The sequence below is a fragment of the Chroicocephalus ridibundus genome, chromosome 12, assembly GCF_963924245.1.
Source record: "Chroicocephalus ridibundus chromosome 12, bChrRid1.1, whole genome shotgun sequence".
NCBI classification, from domain to species: domain Eukaryota; kingdom Metazoa; phylum Chordata; class Aves; order Charadriiformes; family Laridae; genus Chroicocephalus; species Chroicocephalus ridibundus.
In genome coordinates this window covers 9,833,180-9,852,582 of record NC_086295.1, presented here as the reverse complement: position 1 = coordinate 9,852,582, position 19,403 = coordinate 9,833,180, and the positions used below count along the sequence as shown (strand labels likewise).

Here is a 19,403-nt window from a genome sequence, read left to right as displayed (position 1 = left end):
AATATACTGATGCTGGCTATTTCATTAAATCTCAAGTACTTGCTAGAAGGAATTATGGGAAAAGGGAAGCCCTAAGCATGTTAAATTGTCTCTGTGTTAGCTGTTCTGTTTTTAAACCATTTTAGATCAGTTGAGTGTAAACAGCAGTAATAAGCAGTAGCAATTGGTAAAAATAATACCTAATAAAATATTACACGTGTTTTTGGTTGCCCACTAGACGTTGAGCAAAATGTATATATATTAGTTGACATAAAGTAGGCAGTGTTGCTGTTGTTTCTAATGCAGTACACCCGCATTAAAGTTTAGCAAGGTGTTCAGGCTTAATTGGTGCCCATTCCTTAGTCCAGTTGGTGCATCACTGGGGTGGGTTTGTATGATTCTTTATGAAACCCTAGGAGTGAAAAATAAGCTGTTCTTTAGCTTTTGTAGGATTACCCAAAGAAGGATAATATATAATCTTTTGGGAATGTTCTTGGAAGATTCTAGTCATTGCTAGTTTTCAAATTGGGGAGAAGATGCTTTTATAGTTTTTTTTTTCCCTTTTTATTTGCATTTTAAAACACTTGGAGCTTCATGCATTTCTAAAGACTAATTTTAGGCTCTGTTAGCTCTTAGGCTGAATGCATAGCCTTTCTGGGTGTTTTTCTTGCACATAGAAATAGAGCTAAGGTGTTGAGGAATTAGGGCTCTAAAAACCTGTTTGTGGCTTTTTTCTTCTTCTCTCATAGGCAAACACTATTTGCCAGTGCTGACACAGCCTATGTTTTGGCATACTCTATTATAATGCTGACTACAGACTTGCACAGTCCACAGGTAGGAAGTAAAAAAACAACCTTGTAAAAGTTCAAATTTCCCTGGAACTTGCATTCAAAATCTGATATCCAACTTCCATTCTTTTTTACAGGTAAAAAACAAAATGACAAAGGAGCAATACATTAAAATGAATCGAGGAATCAATGACAGTAAAGATCTGCCAGTAGAGTACTTATCCACAATCTATGAAGAAATAGAAGGAAAGAAAATTGCAATGAAAGAGACAAAAGAATACGCAATTACAACCAAGTGTAGTAAACCAAGTAAGAAGGAACTAGTAACTGGAAAGACCACAGTGCTCTTGAACTATTGCAGTAACTTTCAGGATGGCATAGTGGCGTTCAGATCCCTTTTTGAAAGCATCTTTGTGCAATATATAAATTGCATTTAGAATGGCTAATACAGATATTTGGAATGAAACTGGTTCAGTTATAACTTAATGCTGCTGCTGCTTCTCTGATGGAAACATAGGTGTGTAAGTGCATCTGGCACCATTGCAGAGAGGCGCTAGAAAGTAGATCTGGGATTTTTTTTTTTTTAAATTAAAGTGTGAGGGGAAAATGGTAGAATAACTGAAGGTGGCACTTTGCAAGTTAACTTCTTGTTTCTATGTGCTAGACAACAGGTGGATTATTGTTTTGGGTTGGGTTTTTTTGTCTCCCTGTCAATAGCCTGTCATAGTTCAGAGGCTGGTAAGTGCCACAGTCCTTGCGATAACGTTTGAAAAAGGGAGAGATCAGAGAATTTTTCATTACCTATAGTCACCTGTCCTCATCTAGACCAAATAAGGACTTCTGTGTGTAGAGTACACTTGAAACTAGTATCCCTAGCTGTACTCTGCTTTTACTCAGAACAATGGGTATTAATTTAATTCAAATTATTGAAATCTGAATCTTCGGCATAGTGAGGTTTTTTTAGTGTTTTCAGTGCTGTTTGCAGGTTTCCTAGATCAAAATAGGAACGAAATTGACTTGCTTGAAAAGTGAAGTTGCAACCTTTAGTATAAGGATAAAGAAACACTAAGCTATTACTTTATAAATAAAGTCGGTGAGGGCTAGTTTTGTTTTGAGGATGTCAGCCTAAGAAGGTGAAGGATTTTCCATCCATTTTTAGAGGCAGAGTGACTTAACAGAGTATGCTGCCCTGACTTCCAGTGATTAGGTCATAATGTGGCATATAATAAAGGGCTGAAATAGTTATTTTGTAGAGAACAAAGTCTTGAGTTGCGGTCTGGGTTTTAGTGCTGGAGTTCCTTGCTTGCAGCCTATGACAGCCTCCTGAATTCTAACATTCCGGAAGATTTTTATCTTTACGGTTCATTTGCAATACCTTTATTTAACATTTTGTGGTGCTCCATGGAATATGCTCTTATAAAAAAACAAACCAATGCAACCGTGTGGTGTTCCCCTTAGGTGTGGCTAATGAGAAGCAGCGGAGGTTGTTGTACAACTTGGAGATGGAACAAATGGCTAAAACAGCTAAAGCCCTCATGGAGGCTGTAAGCCACGCAAAGGCTCCTTTTACTAGCGCCACTCATCTGGATCACGTCAGACCCATGTTCAAAGTGAGTGTGAAGTTCTTGTATCTTCATTGCTAAGAGCTTTAAGCGTGGAAAATTACTTTGAAGAGTTAAGTAACGCAACAGGTGGACTCTTTGGGTACATTTGCTTTCAGTTACCTAGTGTTTTGGGCTAAAATCATAATAGATTTCTGAATTTAGTTTCTTCCTTTCTTTAGCTTGTATGGACTCCATTGCTGGCAGCTTACAGTGTTGGCTTGCAGAACTGTGATGACACAGAAGTTGCGTCCCTTTGTTTGGAAGGAATACGATGTGCAATTAGAATAGCCTGTATCTTTGGAATGCAGGTGTGTATGAGACAGCATGGAGCCTGCTACAGGTGGTGTAGGCACTGGGAGGGAGATAAGAATTACAAACAACTTATACATAGAAAATGAAGCATCTCATCTAGTTTCTTGAAACGGTAAAATAAAATATTACAATCTCGTTTTAGTTTCTTTTAAGATCTTGATATCCTTGAGCTTTTCAAGTCTGCTTTCCTTTTGTTGCCGAGTCTCCTATTAAGAGTGTTTGCTACCTTGCCTCCTACTCTCCGCCAGCTGGAAAGTGCTCTAGTAGTGCCAACTGTACATAGAAGGAAAGTTTTGTACGCAGGCTGGACAAGTAGCTTTCTGTAGCTCTTCAGGGACTTGATTACGATGCTTGTTTCTCTGTCTTGTAGCTCGAACGAGATGCTTATGTACAGGCCCTTGCTCGTTTTTCTTTGTTGACCGCCAGTTCCAGTATTACAGAAATGAAACAGAAGAACATAGATACCATTAAGACGCTTATTACAGTCGCTCACACAGATGGCAACTATCTTGGCAACTCCTGGCATGAGGTAAAAACTTGATTAGTTTAAATAGGGCAGTTGCGTTGCCTGAAAAGTCCTCTGAAAACTTGCAGGATTCTTCTACTACTTTCAGTCTTTAGTAACTGCATTTAGCTCCCAGTGTGTGTCAGAACCCTGTTTAGAATGTAGATGCAAGTGCATTATTTTATTAGTGGTTTTTTTGATATATGCGTGTATGATGTTCATATATATAAAATAATGTACTGTGGGTTTTTTGGTATACCCTATAGACATTGTGTGACAAATATTGTAATTTTTGTAAGCACTTTTGATATGGAATTAGAACCATATTAAAGTCTCATTTGACTTCAGAGAATTCTGCACAGAAACTATTGCATTTTTGTTCATGTAAACAAAAATATTGTTTAGACTTTGTGCAATGTTTGGCAACATTTACACCACAACCACATGAAAAATTAGGGCTAAAATAACTTGGAGGGGGATAGCTATGGATAGGTTATCAGGATAATACAGACTTTCTTAAAGCATGTTTTCCAGGAGCTCTTTAATCAGATCTAAATCTGCGCTGCTGTTAAAAGGGGCATAGCTGCTGCATTATGTTCTCTGGCAATAGTCTTTGGCTACATGATAATGATCCAAAAGGTACTCTAGCTGACAAATTACTTGGACCTGGCTTACAGCGTACCCTCACAAATGCTTGTTCCAGTCCAAGGGATTTTGCAGTGGGGGAGTAAGAAAGAAGAGATAGTCAATCTTGTGCTAATGGCAAGCCACAACTTTGACGTTTTCACTGTCTACTTTGGACCATTGTTACCCAAAGTGGCAGCTGCAATAAGTCTTTTCATCTCTCTGGGACAATGAACTCTCTAGAAAATCAGCTCCCAAGTTATTTATAGTTTTGAAGGTTATGCCGTGAGAAGTAAAAAAAGGGTTTCCTCTAGTAGTTAGAGATCGAAGTTAAGTTTTTGGGTACTGTTTATTTCTTCTCGTATTGGAATGATTTGTGGCAGCTGGTGATGTTGAATGAATCACTCAGCTCTATTTCCAGTTGTATTAGTAATGCTTCAGCAACATCAAAACTGTTATTGTTGTCAAAGTTGTTTTAAAGGTTAGAGAACCTGGGAAGCTTATAAATATTAAATACAAATATATGTTAAGAAAAAAAATATAATGGTATCCAGAAACACAATGTTTAAATATCTTTCGGTTTTAGATCTTGAAATGTATTAGCCAGCTGGAACTAGCACAACTTATAGGAACTGGAGTGAAAACGCGGTATTTATCTGGCTCTGGGCGTGAAAGGGAAGGAAGCATTAAAGGCTATGCATCTGGAGGGGAAGAATTTATGGGCCTGGGATTAGGTAAGACTGGTAATCTTGGACTTCACAAAGATGTGCATATAAGTGATGGCTAAGAAAGCTTAATGTTACAAAATATTACTTGCTTCCAGGAGGAGCTATATTGGATTAATGAAACTTAAAAAACGGAACCCTATATTTCAAGGTGTATTAGTAATTACCAGATATGTTCTACCTTTGTAATCGGGTTAAGGTATCTAGAGAAACTCCTTCAGATTTGCTTGCTGGAATGTTTTTGTCAAAACTGTTTTACCATACTTACTAAGTCATGATTTTGTTACCAGTATTATCAGTTCTTTCTTTTTAGGCTCTGTTTTTAATAGTAAAAATATAAGCTGTTTACCTTTAGGAATAATAGATGTTTCAATGATTGATAACTGGCTTTCCAAAGGAATTTCTTAACTCTGCACATTGGGCTTGCTGTTCCAGTTCCTATTGTTCCTGCGTTATGTGCAAGAAACAAACCTTAGATTTTAAGCTGTAAATTAGAGGGACAAGGAAAGTTGCCTCAATCTTTGGAAAACCATCAAGGAAACCTTTTAATTTGAAAACGCTCTGGAATTGATGCTATACACGATGATGATGCTGAATATAACAGAACTGTGCCCAGCGTTAACTACTCATATTTGACTTAGAGTTAATATTTTAAAATAATATTTTATAATTTCCAATTTTTAACAGCATTACATCATCTTAACTTAATAAACATGATGGTCAAAACACAATGCCCTAAGGGGAAAAAAACCCCCATAATTCTTACTGGATATTTAATTTTGTAATCATCTGGGACAGATCTGGCAAAAGCACCATCTGCTTCATGTAAATCACAAGCTAACTGGAAGCAGCAGTCACTTGTCTTTGTCTCCTTTTATAAAGTTGGGGTTAATACAAAGTCACAATTTCATGATGCTAAATACTGGTTTTTAATGGCTTTTATTGCAGGTAACCTTGTTGGAACTGGAGCTGATAAACGGCATATGGCGAGCATTCAAGAGTCTGTGGGAGAGACCAGTTCACAGAGTGTTGTGGTAGCGGTAGACAGGTACTGAGAATATAATCTCTTTCTGGGGAAAACGTGACTTTAAGTTACTGACAGTCCTCACTGTATTTGCAGACTCTGACAGGGATTTTTGTTCTTGAAGCCTTTATCTCTTGTGAGCAAGATGCTGATGCTTAGATGCTTTCTCTCGACCCAATAAGTCTCTTTAGGCATGTAATATTCACAAAATAAAGACTGTCGTTAAACAGCAGTATAACCAATGTAGTGTATGTATGTGTTTTTATGCCTTTTTTTGGACTAAGCCAGTGAAGACCAGAATTAGGTTGGTATTACAGTATTCAGCGATTTTTGTTTTACAAATCTGTTTCTTAATTTTGTCTAACTTATGTGTGTGTATTCTGTGTGTTTGGGTTTCTTTTTTCTTTTTGTTTGTTTAGCCTGAACAGGACAGGTATCTGAAATGAATAAATGCCCTTATTTCAAAGAAAATCACATGATTTAAATAGTTTTGTGAACTTCAGTATTACAGCATTTCTTCAGTTGCTGCTCTTCAGCTCTTTATCCATTAGTCACTGCATTCTTGTCTAAATCGTTATCTTTCTCATCTGTCCTTCTAAAATTTTGTCGAAAGAGATGCTTCTATCATAAACCATGCGTTGGAAGGGGACTTTTTTCTAATTAGTGAAACTATAGGGCAAGTCTGTAGAATCCTGCATTCAGACTTGTAGTATTTATTGTAACATAAATGTGTCTGTTACCATATCAAAGTCTGAAAGACTTGGGAACATTATGAACCATGATCAGTGGTCTGAACTCCTCTCAAGACTCTGAAGAGCTGAAAAGGGAGCAAGGGACAATGGTGCATCTGTAGTCTTTCTGCTGTCTGTTTTGACAGCCATAACTTACAGTATTCTTGAACTGTGTAAAAATCAAGCAGGTGGCTGGCATCCGGTAAAGTCTTGCAGCAGAGCTTCCTTCATATCTTTTTATTCTCCCTATGAAATTTAACGTACTGTCACCCAAATGACTGCTCTGGCACTACTTGCACTGGATAAAATTGTGAGCCTGTGCCTGCGCCCTGCAGCGGGGAAGGAGCATTGTAGACTGTGACTTGCAGCAGGGGAGAGAATGCTTAGACTAGGAGAAGGACATGAACTGCTGCCAAGGAGTAAGATTAAAACAGTTGCAGGGTTCGTGGCACGGCAGATTGTAAAGTACATCCAGGAGATGCACTGACATTTGCCTACAGCACTAAGATGTGATTGAGTCTTGTGGATGCGCTACTAAAACTGCAACTCATTTATTTGTTCCATAGGATATTTACAGGATCAACTAGGCTGGACGGAAATGCAATCGGTATGTATGCTGATCATTTGGTGGTTACAGGAACTCTTGCGGTGTAACATCCTGAACTAACAGTGGTGTGCTTTAATGTTCAGTTGACTTTGTCCGATGGCTGTGTGCTGTTTCCATGGATGAGCTGGCTTCCCCACACCACCCACGCATGTTCAGCCTGCAGAAGATAGTGGAGATATCATATTACAACATGAATCGCATTAGGCTGCAGTGGTCAAGGATTTGGCATGTGATTGGAGATCACTTCAATAAGGTATTTCTTTAAATCAAGTTTCAGAACATACATGAATAGCAGGACTTCTTTAATCAGCTTTTTCCTTCTATGTTCTTAGTGGTTTAGGTTGTGATATGTAAAAAAAAAAAAAGTAATAAAATAATCCATTAAAGGCGCCTAAACAAAGCACCTATTTAAAAGTCTAAAGTGTATAAATTGAAATGGAAATGTTTATGAGAATCATCTTTAATCACTCCATGATATGATTTTGCATTTGTAATTTTCTTTATGCCATTGCCTTCTCCTTCTGATCAAATGCCAAGTTAATTTTCCTTTAAAATACACACAGATGATCCTGGAACAGCAAAGTTATTTTCCTTAAGACCCTTAGGACCTTGTTTGGGGGTGGGGTTTTTTAACCTAAGATTTTATTACTTTTTTTTTAGTGTCTAGCTGGCTATTATAGTTCTGCACCTGTTGCATACAAAATCCATGGGTCTGTTTAGTTGGATCAAATGACTGAGAAAAACCCCTCAGAAAGTAACCCCTCTATCTTCTAAATATCTGAAAACTAGAATGTGCTAGCGATTTTTAGTGCACTGACATGAAACTTGAATGATGACTTTGTTACTCATAAGTAACACTTTAGTTGGTAAGTGTTTGAAAATGTTTTTCTTCTAGGTTGGATGTAACCCTAATGAAGATGTCGCCATCTTTGCAGTAGACTCATTAAGGCAGCTGTCAATGAAATTTCTTGAGAAGGGAGAGTTAGCCAACTTCCGCTTCCAGAAAGACTTCCTAAGGCCTTTTGAGCATATTATGAAGAAAAACAGGTGTGATGCACCGCAATTTGTGTTAGCTTGCTTTAGTCCTACTTTAAAGATGTTACTGGGTGTGGGTTAGATTGTCGTGTACATGGAAGTGGCACAGTTACTTTGTGCCAGTGTAAAATTGTGCCACTTGTCAAGTCTTACTTTCCTTTTTTCCTTTTTTTTTTTTTTTTAAGATCTCCAACTATTCGGGACATGGTAATACGCTGTATTGCACAGATGGTGAACTCTCAAGCTGGTAATATTCGTTCAGGCTGGAAGAATATCTTTGCAGTCTTTCATCAAGCAGCGTCAGACCATGATGGGAATATTGTGGAGCTGGCCTTTCAAACTACAGCACACATAGTTAGTAAGTAATGCTCAACAGATGCAAATACCCAAATTAGCTTAGCTGCTGTGATTCTGGTTTAAAAGGCCCATCTGAATTAGACTCTTATATTTTTGGGTAAATAAACAGAAGATCTTGTAGCCAGACTCTTGTACCTGTTGAGTCTCCTGATTGCTATGGACAGGAAAAACTAGATATAGATATCCTGCTGTAGAACTTTGGAAGTTTGGGATAGATTAAATAAGTTTGTATGTTGCCCCATCTGTCACAATAAGTTGTTTTGGATTAAGGAATACATTTCACAAACTTCCATGCTGATTCAGTATTGTATGGTGGGGATCATAAAGCTTGTGACACTGATATGTGACTGCTTGTAGAGCAGACGAAAGTGTATTTGAACAACATACTGCTGCCACTTTCAAAGGGAGACAACCAACTGAAATATTCTTGAAGAGGACCTTCAATATTGATTGTAGCTTTCTTAAATGTCCTGAAACTACCCTCATGCCATTAAGTAATATGGGAGAAAAAGAGCTATGGACAGCATTAATAAAAGCAAAAAGTAGTAAAAATTTTTTTCCTAACTTGAATTACATAGAACTTAGGAGTTTTGTAGTTCATTCAAAAGCTTGTATGCATTGGATTTGTTTTTGTATTTTGTCTATCTGTTAATTCTAAAATCTAACTGCTTCTTCCTCTCTTTCTACAGAAAATTAATAATTAATAGGCTTAGATAATTTAGGTAACTTCATTCACGGTAGGGAAGGTAACATCAAGCTTTACTCCTATTATTTCTGAAAGTATTTTAAGAGTTTTGGGTTGCATATGCTGTGGGGGTGAACTGAACCATATAAGCAGCCATGAAATAATCCTAGATTTTAAACTGGTAATTATCCAACCTGAAAAAATTATGCTGGCGAATTTGGTGGGCGGGGTGGGGAATAATGCAAGACAGAAGACAGAGAACCATATTTAACCTAGAAGAGCTGGTCCTTTCACGTTTGTCCATTCAGTAGTGGTATATGACGGCTGACATCTGTAATCAGTGGTAGTTTATCTATGGATTTCAATATCAGTAAATTTTAAAAAGTGTATTTGTTTGTTCTTCACAGCAAATATTTTTCAACAGCACTTTCCAGCAGCAATTGACTCATTTCAGGATGCAGTAAAATGTCTTTCTGAGTTTGCCTGTAACGTTGCATTTCCGGACACCAGCATGGAAGCTATTAGACTTATTCGGTATTGTGCAAAATATGTTTCAGAAAGACCACAGGTACTTTCTTTTAATTTTTACCTTTGTGTATCCTTACAGTAGCTTACATTGTTAAACTGGGACTAATCTTGTAACTGAGAGCTTTCAGACTCAAACTTCAGTCTCCCAGTAGCAAATGTTTGTATTACAGGCTTATTCAGAATAAGGAGTCATTTTGGTATTATGTAAGCAGTAAGCTAGGACTAATCAGAAAACTTCTTATCAGTCTCATCATTGCAAATTGGAAATAACTGAATGAAACAGTCCTTGGTTTTTTTTTTATAGCGTTAGAATTACTTGCAAAACAATGCTTCTTGTTCTGCTACCCTAATTATGTCTAGTTAAACTGGTTATAAACATGCATATTTTTCTGCGTCAGTCTATTGTGTAAATACTTAATATCATCATCACTTTGCTGAAAAGAGCCTGGAATTAGATTGCAGTTGCATGTCCCCATTGCAAGATGTGCGTGCTGTATTCTATATGCTAGAAAAGTGTAGAACTGGCTTACGGCCAAACTTAGACTTCCTTATTACCCATATTTATATAGTTGTTGCCTGTCACTGTTAAACTTGGTTCCTAAAGTCCAAACCTGTGCAACTTGTAAAGCCTTAAATAAAGCAGGACTTAAGTAAAATGGATTTAAATATTTTCCATATTTTTTCCAGTACTATCACAAATAGTTATGTCTCAGATTTATACTTACATTTTACAGGATTTCAGTGTTCCGGTAGAAACTAAGCTAACTTTTCAAGTGTGTGCCACCAGTAGAATCTAAATCTGTCAGATTTAAAGACTTCTGAGGGTTTTTTAAATCTTTTTTTTTTTTTTTTTTTTTATTCCTGCCCATCTCCAAGGTATTAAGAGAATACACAAGTGATGACATGAATGTTGCTCCTGGGGACAGAGTATGGGTCAGAGGATGGTTTCCCATTTTATTTGAACTTTCTTGTATCATCAATCGTTGCAAACTAGATGTTCGAACAAGGTAATAAAGCTTCTCTTTTTTTTATTTTAATTCAGTTAGTGAAAAGATCACAGGTATGCATTTTAACATCTTTTACTTCATTTGTTTGGGTTTCTTTATAGAGGCTTAACAGTGATGTTTGAAATAATGAAGAGTTATGGCCATACCTTTGAAAAACACTGGTGGCAAGATCTGTTCAGAATTGTGTTTCGGATTTTTGATAATATGAAACTCCCTGAACAACAGACAGAGGTAAAAACAAAAAAACAAAACAAAACTCCCAAAAGCAAGCAAACCTTAGAGTTGTTTGTTTTTTTAAGAACTCAAACAATCAAGGCAGCAGTTTGTATTGTTTGTCTTGTCAGTGTCTTTCCATGCCATACTGCCCCAAAAGTAATGATATATTGTTGTATTCCGCTATGTTCTGCGGTATGCATGGAACTTGTCATAGTATCCAGTGGCCTTTCTGTCTGTCTGAATATTTTTCGAGGAGAATATTCACACTCTACTGTGAAAATGTATAGTTTTCTGAACAGTATTCATGTGGCCAACTAAATACTTCGGACAAGACATCTGCAGTGTGAGGCTTTTTAGTCTTATCTAAATTCTGCTCCTCTCCTCAGAGGCCACATCCTTTGTTGAATAGCCATGTATATGTACAACCGAGTGCTGTTATCGTAGAAGAACCAATGTAAAAACAGAGACTTTTCGTTGTTTCTGACAGAAATCTGAATGGATGACCACTACATGCAACCATGCACTTTATGCGATCTGTGATGTATTTACACAATTTTATGAAGCTTTAAATGAGATCCTTCTTCCTGACATACTTGCACAGTTACACTGGTGTGTAAAACAAGGTAGCTTATTTATTTATATTTTTTGATTATGTGTTTTTTAAATGCTCATTGCTTAAGAAGGGGAAAGTTAACTGAATTTTGGAAGAATAAAAACTACCATTAGGACAGTATGTTATGTAATAGATGGATGCAGTATCTTAAATATTGGAGCATCATTCTATTTAATGTTAGGAAGCTCTTCCGTTAATGTGTTTATAATGTGTTTATGGTGCTATTGTGACAGAGGAAAAGCTTTTAAAGAGTTGTGTTAATCTTCCACCAACTACCTTTCTCCCTTTGGCTGCACAGATAACGCACAGAGAAAATACCTCATTTATTTACACATATATACGTGTACACGTTCTGATTTTTTTTTCTCTTTCTCCCCTCTGTTGTCCCCCCTTCTCTCAACCATCTAGTACTTTTAAATATACCTTTCTAAAGAACGTGTTTTCTTTTGGGCTCCAACACTTATGCCTGAAACCCTGCAAATTGCTAGCATGGAATGCTGAGGGGACTACCTTGCAGGAAATCGTTAGTTTCTAATTGGTACTTTTCCTTCCTTTGTCTCACTGTATGCTTCCTTTCTGCTTCTGTCCTGTCCTGTGTCTTCCCTGTTTGGATTTCAATCTCATTAAGTCTTTTTTTTTTAAACATTATTTTTTATGCAGTAGCTTCCTAAGCTTGGTATTATTGTACTGTAAGTAGGCTTTGAGCTATGATACCATGTGTTTCACAATATTTGTAAAAATGTTAATGGAGAAGTAATAGAGAATGCTTAATTTTTCATTGATATTGTAGAAGTTGATAATTATGGGACACTTCTTTCACAGAGAATGAGCAGTTGGCTCGATCAGGTACAAACTGCCTAGAAAACCTGGTAATACTAAACGGACAGAAATTCAGCCCTGAAGTGTGGGGCCAGACGTGCAATTGTATGCTAGAAATCTTCAAAACTACTATTCCTCATGTGTAAGTTCATAAATTTAATTCTCATATTAATACCTGATTGCAGAGCAACAATATTTACCTATTTTTATTTGTTCCTACTTTATGAAGCTTGCTGACGTGGAGGCCTGCGGGAATGGAGGAAGATTCAGCTGAAAAACATTTGGTAAGAGCTAATTCAGTGCAACAAACTAACTTGAAGGGTTTCGTGTTAGGTTAGCTTTCGAAATATTTTATTCTAGTAAATATAGTTGACAGCAAATGCTGGAATTGACATTAGCTTGTATTTGGTGTCACTGTAAAATAAGATTTAAAGAATGGATTCAGGAAGACTTTGAATCAAAGATTAGTGAAGTCATCTGAAAACTGATAGCTGGTTGGTAGTTAGTGTTTTGGATTACTAGACTTGTTCTGCATTCTCTTCCAGGATTTAGACCTAGATCACCAGTCTTTAAGCAGCATGGATAAAAATGCTTCAGAAAGAGGACAAAGTCAATTTTCAAATCCAACAGATGACAGCTGGAAAGGTGGTCCTTATACAAGTAAGGAAAACATGCAAGTTCATTTAATAAACTTTTATAGCCACTCTTAGCCCACTTCTGTAGAGAACGTTTTTGGGCACTTAAGTTTGGGATACATCTCTACAATTTGTGTTTATACCTTGCAGAGAAATTTTCTCTTTTTAAGATAATTCACAGCATCACTAAATATCAAAATGCTAACGGTAATGTAGTGTTCTGCTAGCCTGTTGTAGTGAATTGTCATAGGTTGCTTCTTAAACTTTTGTTACTCCGTTTCATTAGACCAGAAGCTATTTGCTGGCCTCCTTATAAAGTGTGTGGTACAGCTGGAATTGATACAGACCATTGATAATATAGTGTTCTATCCAGCAACAAGCAAGAAGGAAGACGCTGAGCACATGGCTGCAGCTCAGGTACCAGCAGACTTATTTATAACCTTATTGCAGCAGTAAAGTACAAAGACTATTGAATGCTTTGAAGTGTGTTTACAAAATAGTCTCTTCCTGTTTCTGACTCTTAAGTGCTGCCCTGAATGTGTGTGTCATTACTCTTAAACTCTTTTTTTTTTTGGTTGCTTCCAGTGTTTTCTGGCAATCTGCCTGTTAGATTATTATAATTGTATTACCATTATTTTTATTATCAATATAATATATTTTCATTGTTTTTAAGTTATAATTAATTTTTATATACAATTTGTATATAATTTAATATATATAATAATTTATAATTAATACATACTCATCAAGAATGTTTTTTGTTTGTTTTGGCAAGAGCATTCTTTTCTGTTTAGCCTGAATGACCTCATTTAGCCACAGCTGAGGCTTTGCTCAGCCTCTAGGTGTTTGCACAGGAGAAGATGCAGAAGTTGAACTTTAATGAAGTTAATGTCAAGATTTAACTCATTATCTGCCTCGGAGAGATCCTTGCACCTGAAAATTCTGATTCTAGGGAATAGTGCAAGGTAGCTCTTGCTTTGGTATGTTAAGCTAGGAGTTTGGGTTAGTGCATTCAGGTAGTGTTTTGGGGATGGTATAGCTAAATTTCCAATGAAATTAGCTAAAAATATTGATCAGTTTTAATGAAACATGACATTAGCCAAAGATGAGGAGTTTCTACACTACGCAACATTTAAACTTGCACTATTTTTGTGGTTCACTTTGTTTTTCAGAATTCAGCAGACATACCCCATCAGCTTCTAGAGGAGAGGAAATGTTCTATTCTATATTGTATTGCTATGACTCTTTTACACCATTGTAAGGGAGCTTCTTCCCTTGTTGTTCATTATTTTATTTTTTTTCTTATCAATAGCTAGTATAGATCATAACTTCTCTCTTTTAAAAATATCCTACTTGAAAAGAATACAACTCTGGTATTTGACAGGAACATTCTGCTGTGTTGTATTGCACTAATATTTCACTTGTACCTAAAAATGGAGTATGGAGTTAGTGGTATATGGTCTATGAAGTATTAAAGTCTCTTAAGCTTACATAAAAAGAATATGTTATTGACGTTCCTCTCTCTCTCTTTTCCCTCCGCTCCACTCCTGCTTTAGCGAGATGCATTGGATGCAGATATCCACATTGACACAGAAGACCAAGGAATGTATAAATATATGTCTTCACATCACCTCTTTAAGTTACTAGATTGTCTGCAAGAGTCTCATTCATTCTCAAAAGCCTTTAATTCAAATTATGAACAGCGAACTGTGTTATGGAGAGCAGGTGAGGCTTTTATTTTTGGATTGATAAAAATACTGAGCTCTGTTTCTAGCTTTAGCTATCGAGATACAGAAGTATGCCATTAAAATCATCTTTACAGTTAATCTGACAGTGTTGCATGCTTCTATTACTTGTCTCCTTCCTGATGGCTTGAATAATTCTGTTTGCCAAACTATCTACCTTTTTGATTAAAGTAGAGCTACGCAGCTGGTAGTACTGTAGTTAAATATCTTTATAGATTTGGTCTTAAAGAAAGTCAAGGAGGAAGAAATACTATCTGGACAAGAAATCATTGCTGTTCACTAGTAGAGATATTGTTGATAAACTTGAACTCTTGGCTAGTAACTACAAACGTGCTTGTTCCCTCTCTCCTTTGTGTAACTGATTTCTAGGGTTCAAGGGTAAATCAAAACCCAATCTCTTAAAACAAGAGACCAGCAGCTTGGCTTGTTGCTTGAGAATACTCTTTCGAATGTATGTGGATGAAAACCGCCGAGACTCCTGGGATGCTGTACAACGACGGCTGCTTAGGTAAGAGTGACAGCTTGGCTCTGATGCGTTCTGTTTTCAGCTAACATAGTGCATTCCTGGATACGGCGTTCTAAGTTGCTGAGCAGAACACGTGAAGTATATGAAGATAGACAGACATAGATATGACCACTTAAAAGCTAATTTAGCAATAAGGAAACGATCTACTTGGAATAAATTAAGGACCACCTTGACTGACATTAGCTTCTCTTTACAGAAGTGGTGGTGTATGAATACTTTTCACATCTGAGTACATAATGATATTCAGAGGTATAATAGGGTACTATAATCTAAACAGTGCAGAATAAGCTGCTGTATACCTGCAACTTAGGTAAACATAGAATATTATGATAAATAAATATAAAAAGGTATTGTGCTCCCCTTTATTTGGGAAGTGAGTTGTTGGTACATAAAAGCTCAGAGTACTAATCTCTAATCAGATGTAGACAACTCTTAAACTTGCGACTGGCATTAATACAGTCCATTTCAGTAGCATTCTGATTTGTCAGCATCTATGGACATATTAATCATTTTAGTGTGTAAAAGAGGAGGTTCCATTCCCTCTAATTAAAATAGTGCCCCAAAAAAGCCATAGTAAGTGGTACAGTCTGTGCCTTGTGTTGACAGTCTACAGAAAGGACCAAAAATTTATTAATACAATAGTAATCCCTCTTTAATCCATGATGCTGAACTCTGCAGATCTTTAATAAAACAGTCTAGATTTGGAGGGAGAACTTTTTCATGTTCCTGTTGCCTAAGCTTTCCCAGGATCAGGAAATAATGTTTGCAGGTTGAAGGTGACAGCACTTTAATTACAGAATGCTTATGAGGAAAATCAGACTCTTCCACCCCTGACTCCGTGGTTCTTTATTGACAACATATTTATGTTCAGTTATCTGTAACAGCAAAATCGGCGAGATGAATTTTTAAAGTTGCTTCATGTGACTGAAAACTTCCCATGGAAATGCATCTTGCTTGAAAACAAAATACACCGAGAGGACAAACAGTGCGTGTTACAAAAACTTTTTGTGGTTTTTCTTTATGGCTTGTCTGAAATGTGTCATCTCTTTAGTGTATGCAGTGAAGCCCTGGCATATTTTATTACCGTGAACTCAGAAAGCCACAGAGAAGCTTGGACCAATCTCCTGCTGTTGCTTTTAACAAAAACACTAAAAATCAGTGATGAAAAGGTAAGCATAGGCTGGAAGTCATGCCTGTTTGCAGTCAGGTATTTTTTTCACTTCTGTTTCTGTTTATTATCATCCATATTGCAAAGTGGCTAGTTCGCTTATTCACATAGTCTGTTCTCTCCTTGAAATATAGTAATTGTTACATCTCCATTTTTGGCAAGCATTCCATATTGTAAAAAAATCAGACTGCATCCATGGAATTTGCAGTTGTGTAGAAATACTGATAGAATTACTGCAGAGCTTTCATATGAAAGTGCAATAAAGGATGGGCTTCTGCTGTATTACAGCTGTACAAGAATGGTAGAGATAAATTTCACCACTGTAGAATTGGAATTCTCGTTCCTTGCTGGTGATGGCAAAAAATAATTCTCAAGATCTCAGCCCTTTTAAGGAAAAGGTGAATGCAAATATTTTCTACATTAGGACATACAGAGAAATTTCTGGAAGTTGCTTGCTTTTTTTTTTTTTTAAGCTTTCCAATACTGTTGAGCTCCATCTTGTTTTAAAGTGTATTTTTTTTTTTTCCTGGTGTGTGGGTTTTTTTTTTTTTCTGTATTGCAAAGTTTGTAATTTCACTTCACTCTTATGTAGTTTGGGATGTTTTATTGCAATTTGCCAATATTTTAAGAAATTGGTAGTAGTGGTGGCTCGGCTTCTCCATATAGCAGCAATGCAGTGATGTCCCTGTGTTACAGTGTGTTGTGAGAAGTCTTAACTCTTTGTAGATAAAATGGTGACTTGGCCATTCCTTAGTACACAATCCCAATACCTTTTTATTATAAAAGTTCTATGGTGAGGGTATTCCATCAACTGTCCCTGTAACTAATGCTGATCATCATTAGGAAAAGGAACAGATGACAGAGCATATTTCTTGCGTAAATTCATTTCAGATTTGCGTCTTGAATACTGTTTGCAGTTCTGGTCCCCCATATCAAAAGGAGTGTAATGGATCTGGAAAACAGTTGAGCGAGTGTAACAGGAATAAGGGATATAGACTGGCTCCCATACATGGAACTGTATGTAGTTCTGAGTTCTACCCTGTTATCTTTTATCTGGAAAAGTAATAAAAATGAGAGGTCCATAAAGCCATTATTAGCATGAAGAGAGGAAAGGGACTGATAATTATTACCCTGGAAGAGACGGTGAATGAGAGGTTTGGAGATGGCAAGTCACTGGAGGGGAAAAAAAACCCCAAACACAGAATAGAAATACTTCTTCATACACTGCTTCAGCTGTGGAAGGCTTTGTTATACATTGTGGATGATATTTTAATAGGCTGGAGAAGCAGCTGGACAAATTCACATCGGGGGTGTGTGTTTCTACAAGTAGTCCCTGATACCACCTCTAGCCTGAGAAATCCCTGAGCCACAAAATAGTCTGACTCTGTTTTAGGGAAGTAATGCCAAATGCATGCTCCGTGTGTGGTTTCCTTTAGGCATCTGTTAAGGCTGCTGTGGAAAACGGACACTGGGCTTGCGATGGCCCTTTGGCCAACCAGGGGGGCCTTTGATTGGGTGAGGCCTTTGTGTTCTAACAAGGTGGTGTACTCACAAATATGGAAAAATTGCACTTTCCTATAGTAATGGAGAATAACGTGGTTTTGGGTTTTTTTTATATGTTCTTTTATAGTTCAGGGCACATGCTTCAACATACTACCCATACTTGTGTGAAATCATGCAATTTGACCTGATTCCTGAGCTTCGAGCTGTGCTACGGAAGTTCTTCCTGCGTATAGGTGTTGTGTTCAAAATCTGCATAACAGAGGAGCAGATACGGACAACTGGGATGAACTTACCTTCATGGTAGCCCTCGGTAGGGTTGGTTACTTCTGCTTGTACATAAAGCTATGTTACAGAGATGGATTAAAGTGGACGGGAGAAAATGGGACCCTGGTGTATCAACACAGCAGCAAGTTACTCTTACCACAGTGGCATTTGGGGAGGAGGAAAAAAAAATCCTGTTCTGTCCATCCTACAAAACTATCAGCAGTTTTATTTAAATTATTGCTTACAGAGTTAATACAGTATATGTAAAGTCTCTTTGTTTCACTGCTAGTCATCCTTATGATCGAGTCTGTCTCTTCTAGTCTTTTATCAATTGTTCAGTCTTACATCCCAGCTAAATCTGATAAATCAGCTGGATTCCTCAATAGAAATTATGCCCCTTGGAAATAGTGAATATAGTTGTATAGCCTTGTGATGTTAGCACATGTGTTCATAATAAACTATACTGCAGTGGATAATGACCACCTAAAATCATTCTGGGTTTTTCTTTGTGTGTACATGACTAGACCAGGCGTTTAGCTTGTTAGTCTTGAGTTAAACGCATTTAAAAAGAAAAGACTTCTAAACTTTCCGTTTACTTTCATACATTTCCAGATCACAAACAGAGCATATACAGTAATATTACAAACAAGGCTCAGAACAAATAAAACCACCTTTTCTACCCTGAACTATAATGTATTTAGTAGTAATTGTGTCTGTTTAGCAAGAAGTCCTGTCCTTAACGCATAATCAGGTTCTGTCTCTTTACCGCAGATCTGCAACTTCTGATTTGTCTTTTTGTGCAAATGATTTTTGTTCTCAACTATTAGTTCCCATGAAACTGCTCTAGCAAAATTAAACTTAAGTTCATTCATATATTGCAAGAGTTACCAATACATTTCTATGCTTTGAAGGTACCTGTGAAGCAAATGTGACTTAACGCTGCAGCTTTGCTTGCCATAGAGATTTTTCTTTCTTTCTTTGAAATGCATCAGTTTTCTGTGACAGCTGTTTCCACGATATAACAGTTTACAGTTGAAGTACTGCAGGGCTGATGTCTATCCTTTTGAACTAATTTTCATTTAAAGTTTTAAGACTTCTCTAAACTGGAAGAGTATGGCAGGATGGGAGGAGAGGCTCCACTTCCTAAAATAATGTAAACAAAGGCGTTATGTTAACTGCTGTGCTATCCATATTAGCCAAACCTAAAATCTAACACTATTTTAAAAAACAAAAACAAAACACCAACAACCTACCTGAATGGTATTAGGTGTTTAACCTGGGATTTTGCTTTTTAAGTTGAGTTTCCTGGTAGGGCAGCAGAGGTGAGGTTGTCTTGGGATATTCCACTGTCAGAGCTTTTGGATTCTTTCTTTCTTTTTTTTCTCTCCTCCCCTCCTCTCCTC

General features: G+C 36.9%; 1 protein-coding gene across 1 annotated transcript in view; it reads left to right on the top strand.

Annotated features, from left to right (window-relative positions):
* ARFGEF2 (ADP ribosylation factor guanine nucleotide exchange factor 2) overlaps positions 1-19,403 on the top strand; it is a 36,757-nt gene extending 17,354 nt beyond the window's left edge. The window contains exons 17-39 of the mRNA XM_063350447.1: positions 729-813; positions 905-1,076; positions 2,226-2,377; positions 2,551-2,679; positions 3,054-3,212; positions 4,399-4,546; positions 5,486-5,585; positions 6,859-6,899; positions 6,983-7,152; positions 7,795-7,946; positions 8,120-8,292; positions 9,384-9,544; positions 10,381-10,511; positions 10,613-10,742; positions 11,215-11,350; positions 12,163-12,301; positions 12,389-12,443; positions 12,705-12,819; positions 13,081-13,211; positions 14,351-14,519; positions 14,909-15,047; positions 16,117-16,234; positions 17,864-19,403. Coding sequence (XP_063206517.1) covers positions 729-813; positions 905-1,076; positions 2,226-2,377; positions 2,551-2,679; positions 3,054-3,212; positions 4,399-4,546; positions 5,486-5,585; positions 6,859-6,899; positions 6,983-7,152; positions 7,795-7,946; positions 8,120-8,292; positions 9,384-9,544; positions 10,381-10,511; positions 10,613-10,742; positions 11,215-11,350; positions 12,163-12,301; positions 12,389-12,443; positions 12,705-12,819; positions 13,081-13,211; positions 14,351-14,519; positions 14,909-15,047; positions 16,117-16,234; positions 17,864-18,040 — 3,082 coding nt within the window. The 3' untranslated portion in view covers positions 18,041-19,403. The remainder of the gene's footprint in view (positions 1-728; positions 814-904; positions 1,077-2,225; positions 2,378-2,550; positions 2,680-3,053; positions 3,213-4,398; positions 4,547-5,485; positions 5,586-6,858; positions 6,900-6,982; positions 7,153-7,794; positions 7,947-8,119; positions 8,293-9,383; positions 9,545-10,380; positions 10,512-10,612; positions 10,743-11,214; positions 11,351-12,162; positions 12,302-12,388; positions 12,444-12,704; positions 12,820-13,080; positions 13,212-14,350; positions 14,520-14,908; positions 15,048-16,116; positions 16,235-17,863) is intronic.